The 6428-nt window shown below is 34.6% G+C and overlaps 1 protein-coding gene across 2 annotated transcripts in view; it reads left to right on the top strand.

Moving 5' to 3' along the window:
- Positions 1-886: 886 nt before the first annotated feature.
- Glra3 (glycine receptor alpha 3) overlaps positions 887-6428 on the top strand; it is a 179748-nt gene continuing 174206 nt past the window's right edge. For both annotated transcript variants that reach the window (XM_004657121.2, XM_004657120.2), the window contains exon 1: positions 887-1384. In XM_004657121.2, coding sequence (XP_004657178.1) covers positions 1314-1384 — 71 coding nt within the window. In that variant the 5' untranslated portion in view covers positions 887-1313. The remainder of the gene's footprint in view (positions 1385-6428) is intronic.

The raw sequence follows: 6428 nt of genomic DNA, 5'->3' as shown, positions 1-6428 counted from the left end.
AGAAGCCCTGATGTGCTCTCACTCTTGCCCTCTCTTTTGCTCTCTCTCTTTCTGAAAAAAAAAAAAAAAAAAAAAAAAACTAGTTAGTAGTACAAGTTCCTATTTTCACCAAGGCTAGAGCACATAACAGCCACTATAAATAGGAAGTGCAAAGAATTTACTACACAGACACAACACAACAACAACAAGCACACACTTTTCCTTACTGGTCTTCCAGCTCAAGACCAGTGGTCTTGGATGGGAGGAACAGAGAAAAGGAGGGCAGCAAGAAGGGTGAGGGATGAGAAAGAGAACTGAAATGATGAAAGAAAAGATGTAACAAAACGATATGGGCTAGTTGTCCTCAGTATTAGTGGAGGGGGAAAAAAAAAAAAACTCAACTTATAAAGTCAATAGCATTTATTGGCAGTGAAGCTCTTGGGAGGATTCTAGAAACCTTGATTCTGCTCTGAATGTGCCTTTATTCTTTAAACTTCCTGAGCCATTGTTAAGGGTCGGAGCTCACTGTTTCCTTTAGCATTTCGTTGTATGCTCTAAAAGACAGTTATATAGGACAAAGACCTCTCTTTCCTAAACTGTGCCTTTTCGGGAGGGAGAATCTTCCCTCCTGTAGCTTTGTCACCTAACCCTGCAAACCGCTGACTCTCCAGTTTTAAAGCCCGAGGTTCCATCTCCCACTCTCTCCAGGCACCCTTCGGGATGAGCACCAGTTCCATGCTGAAATGCTAAGCACACCCTAGCGCCAGCGCCGTGAGTGGCCTGTCACTCTCCCGCTGTGCCTTTGTGATTGGCGTGCGAGTCTGGGTCGTCTGGCCCCGCCCCCGCCATCCTTTTGCACCACTTGCAGTGCAGTTCCCTGAGGTGAAGCGGAGATTCCTCCGGCAGCGCTGGGACCCGAGGAGCAGCATCCTCGCCTTGGCTGTGGCTGCAGCTCTCCCTTCTCGCGGGTTGGAGCCAGGGCTAGAGAAGCCCTCATTTATGTGCCTAGAGAGCTTCATTGAACTGTTGCTCGGAGCCAGGCCCTTACTTCGTTTCACCTCACTCCTTTCCCTGCTTTCACTGTCCCTGTTGTTTCCGTAATTTACGACCCTATGACTCTCCTGCCCATTGCACAGGGGGGTTTCAAGGGAAAATTCAAGTGTCTGAGGGGAGCGACTCTGAGCACCGCAGTGAGCTGTCCACGGTGCTGACGCTACCCGGGCATCTCAACCAGCTCTCGAAAGGATTAAATGGCCCTTTTTCATTGCTGTCTTTCTGGTTCCCCATGCCTTGGATAAGACTATTTTTCAGGATCGTGAATATCTCTCCGTATCATGGCCCACGTGAGACACTTTCGAACACCAGTTTCTGGATTTTACTTCTGGGAAGCAGCCCTGTTACTCAGGTGAGCCCACTTGGAGAACTCATTAAGTCTGTCAGATAGATTACAACCACTTGTTACGGAGAAAAAGGAAAATGTGAAATTCTATATTGACTTATGCAAGTATCCCTTAAACCATATTTTTCTATCTAAATTTACCTGCTAGTATATTTATCGAGACCACTAAAAGCATAAAATTTGTCAGTATTTTCACTGGTATGTTCATTTAAGTAATTTGCATCTTCTGTTATTGGCACCTGTGATTACTTTATAAAAACTATTTCTAAATCCTAGATTTCCCTTCTCAGATATTGCTCTTAGAGTTACCCTGTTCAAAGTGAATTATATGTTCTCTGTGTTACTTTCTTTATGAAATGTACAAAATATTTAGAAATTAGAAATGGGGCATTACTAAATAAAAGCCAAAATATAGAGCAAAGGCATACACTGATCAGGGAAACTGAGTATTTCTAATATATAGCTAGATTAAGCCAAATATAGAGGTTTTACCAGTAATACTTTCTAATGAACTAGTTCAGCAATACATGAAGACAAACTCATAAATAAACCACTAGATATGTTCTATGCCAGCAGTTATCTTTTGAGGAAAGCATTATGCAAAGCCAACCAACTTCTCAAATTGTTCTGACATGCCATTTTATTATTAGGTTCCAATCATCTTTGATGTGCTCTTCTTTTTCTTCATAGGGAATTTATAGAGAGGCAAGTAAAGCTAGGCAAAAGTGTAGATATTGCTCATGTAGATTTTTGAATCAGCATATAAATTCTATGTTACTAATGTCATGCAATCACCAAAGGATTTTCATTTCATGGCTGCAACTTTTCCAACAGGGTTGAAGTTAAAGAATTAAAGTTACTGAATTAGTTATGAACATATTGATGTCTATGTGCAGCATTTAAATATTCTTTCCTGTGTCAATTTTTAAAGTTGGGCTATCTTCAGAATCATGATGTAGGTCATAAACTACCTTAGATAAAGCCGTAAGATTTTGTTATGCTTGTGTATAATCTGAGCTGAAGGAAAATGAATTACATTATTCAGTTACTGATTTCCTTCTAAATTTAGAGGTTGAATCATTTTTGAATCATAGTATAGTGAAATATAATACTGTTTTTAACTTTATAATTTCCAAAAATTTTACTTATAATGAGCACAGCAAAGTGTATGAAGCTTTAAAATTTATGAAAATGTTATTGAAAGAGGTTAAAATTCATGTTATAATAAGCTGGTCATTTTACTATGACATTTTTACTGTTTAAAAGTGTAGATGATATAATTATTTTAAATAACTCAGTAGTTTAGTCAATAATGTCTTAAGGCCAATAACTAAGAAATTTTGGTTAATACATCAAGTTTGTATAAAGACAATTTAGCTGGGCGTGGTGGCGCACACCTTTAATCCCAGCACTCGGGAGGCAGAGGTAGGAGGATCGCCGTGAGTTCAAGGCCACCCTGAGGCTACAGAGTTAATTCCAGGTCAGCCCGGACCAGAGTGAGACCCTACCTTGAAAAACCAAAAAAAAAAAAAAAAAAAAAAAAAAAAAAAAAAACCGAACACAAATTTACTCTGGCATTGGTTATTCTATATGGATGAATAATCTTCACCATTGAATATTCTGATTTGTGATGACTGTTACTGAAATACACAAAAATTATAATCAATCTTTACTAATACTAAGTGACTTTCATTAGAAATGATTTCACAAATAATGAAAACAATCAATATGAAGTCATCCTCAATATAGCAATTTCTGACATATTTACACACTTTATCATAGTCAAATAAAAATTTATCTTACCTCAACTGTTTGTGGATGAGAATAGCTCTTCATTCTATGAATATATTTAATATTTTTATAAAAATAGATATTTTAGCCTTCAGTGGTGGCCTGTGTCTGGAGATTTACATGGTCGTTAGAGAAGATCACTCTAATGAAAATGATTTAGAAATTAAATGACTTGTTGTAAACTGTTTTTGTCTCTTAAATGTGTTTATTATGTATTGAGCAAAAGGGGGAAAAAGCAGGAAAGAAAATACAGATATTTAATATGAATACTCTTATTTATACATTTTTAAATTTAATTATTGTTTAATTATTATTTGTTTTATTGAGTTTTTATTATACAGTAGTTACTCATATGGGGACAGTCAGTAAGTGACACACTGAATAGTGATCATATCATAATATTATTCATGTACAGCAACTCAAAACTTTTCATTTTTGGATAAATGATCATATAAAATTCCAACTTCTAATTATTTTGATACTTTTTCTACAATATTGATAACTTTGCTTCTAGTACTGTGTTGTGGAAGAGCAGACACCTTTCCCTTACAATTTTTGTGAAATTTTTTTCCAGGCAACATAGAAGCAAAAACAGAAGACAAACATTGCAAGCAGATATAGTTAAATAGCATACCAGGCCAAATATTTTCATAGGTTTTTAAGGCTTTTAAAAATTGTGTTGAAATATCTAACATACTGTTAAAGTATATAAATAAATAAAGTTTAGATAAGTTTTCACAAAGGAAAAACTTCAAGGTTAAAAGTAAAAAGATCAAGAAGCAGAAGTCTCCATATCACAAAGGTATGCCCCCTCCCCATACTCATCACCACCACATCTTTTCCCAGGTACAAGCTTACCCAAAGGTAATAACTCTCCTAATTAATGCAATAACTGTGTTTCCCTGCATTCAAACTTTGTACAAATACTCATGAGTCTGCTTTGTTTTCTGAACATTTTGTTACTGTCACTTATCAATAAGGCTACATGGAGCAGGAGCTTACTCGTTGTTATTAAAGTATGATAGTATGTGGTATACCACATTAAATCCTCAATTTCTCTTTTGGTGGATATGTGGAGTTATATTTCTAAGTTTTGGCTCATTTAATTCTACTATGAATATTCTTGAACATCTACTAATGAATATATGCATGCATTTTAGAGACTGTGTGTTGGTTCCAAGATTTTCTGTAGAAGAATTATTGATAATAAGATGTGTATGAATATGTCTAATTTTGGAATTCATTATCAGAATATGTCATGCAGAAGACATTTTAAAGATGATTTTTCTCCAAATATGAATGTGTCAACATTTCATACACATAAATTTATGTACTTCCAAGCCATAAAAATTGTAAAAAATTGTATTTTGTGGCAGTACACACACAGACACACACACACACACACACACACACACACACACACACACACACAGACACACGCACTGCTCTTGTATTAAATATTTATTAAGTGGATTTCAGTTTTCATATTAATAAAATAAAGAACAAAATATCAATGTTCAGCTCCCTTTGAAATGCAGATAAGAGTTGATTAGAAAGGGTTGACAGAATACATTCCAAAAGAGAAAAAAACACCAGGAATATTTCACTAAATATTGTTTTCATAGTGTGCTATTTAATTATTCATCTTTATAGATAACAAACATAGTCTTGCTACTTGAATAAATTGTAATAAGTCAAAAATTAATGTGTATATTTTAGAAATCATCATGATAAAATATGCTTTCTTGAGTTATTTCAGTCTTTGAAAATATTTTGCTATTAGATTTCTTGGCTTTGCTTTGGCTATGAATTAGATCAGAGAATTACTTTTTTATTTTGGTTGAGTCTTTCTTATAAAACATCTCAAGAAAGATGTATTTCAAAGAAATAAACTTTCTATCCATGTGACTTACTACATGATGGTGGGTGGTAGTAAAATTTATTTATATTATTATAAATAATTATTATAAATATTTTATTATAAAAGTTATAATTTTTAAAATGTGATACTTCTGTATTTAATTGGAAAAATTAGAACTATTACATAGAAAATATCTCAGCTCCTTAATCCATGCTTCAAGCCACTACCTCATAAATTAGAGGATCATTTACTAATTAGCTCTTCTATAAAATTTATTCCCTCTTATCCACACAACTATGTAACAGAGGCATGTCACTAATCAACTATGTGTAAGTATGTGTTTTGTATACAAGGTTAAACATGTCAGTAAGATTCATTCACTAAATTTTGTACTAAATTTTTGTGATAAGAACAGTTAGCTGTGGATGACTGGGCATGACTCTTTTCATGCTAGGAATGGTGGTACATACCTTTCGTCCCAGCACTTGAGATGCATAAAATGTTAAAGAAAATAGTATACAAACTTCCAAGAAAGCCTCAAACAACAATGTTTTAAGGAATATAAAGCTATTAAAAATATTTAATACTTGTTTTGAGCCTTGCAAAATACCTGTGTCTTGACACAAATAAGCATTTTTCTAAAGTGAATTACACAGTTATACAGTATATGTTCATGGAAAGTGATTATCAAAGTTACTGTAAGACATCAATTTATGTTTTTAAATTATATTCTATTAGTCACGACTATTGATATAACTACAATAATAAATCGTCAGCAATATAGAAGAGTTCTTGCAATTTTTCAATGGCCCATGGGTAAAACTTGGAAACAAAGAATTTAATTATAACTGGATAGTTACTGTTACAGAATGTTGTTACAACTTGGATCAAAATATGTTTATAAATTCTTCTCTTTGAAAGACAGTTTACTTCAGAACTTTACTTGTTAGATGGATGTGGTGCATACAACTGTAGCCTCAGCTATTCAGAAGGCTGAGGAAGGAAGACTGATTGAGCCCAGGTGTTCAAGGTTAGCCTAGCCAACATAGAAAGACCCAGTCTCAAAAAAATTACAAATGATCATAAGGTTGATAAGGCATTATGACATAGGTCTGTAATTTCTTCTTTGGAAATCTGAGGCAGGAGGATTGAAAATTCAAGGCTTGCTCTTGGCTACAGATTAAGGCCTGTCAAAAACAAATAATAAAAGACAAGGCTGGAGATATGGCCTAATAGTAAAAGATTAGCATAGCATGCATGAGATTCTAGGTTCTTTCCTCAGTAAACATACAGAGAGAGAGAGAGAGAGAGAGAGAGAGAGAGAGAGAGAGAGAGAGAGAGAGAGAGAGAGAGAGAGAGAGAGAGGACTAATAATAGTAACTAGCATGGAAAGATGCA

The sequence above is a fragment of the Jaculus jaculus genome, chromosome 1 (assembly GCF_020740685.1).
Source record: "Jaculus jaculus isolate mJacJac1 chromosome 1, mJacJac1.mat.Y.cur, whole genome shotgun sequence".
In the NCBI taxonomy this organism is placed as follows: Eukaryota; Metazoa; Chordata; class Mammalia; order Rodentia; family Dipodidae; genus Jaculus; species Jaculus jaculus.
The sequence above is the reverse complement of the archived record's forward strand: the minus strand, read 5'-3'. Positions and strand labels throughout refer to the sequence as shown.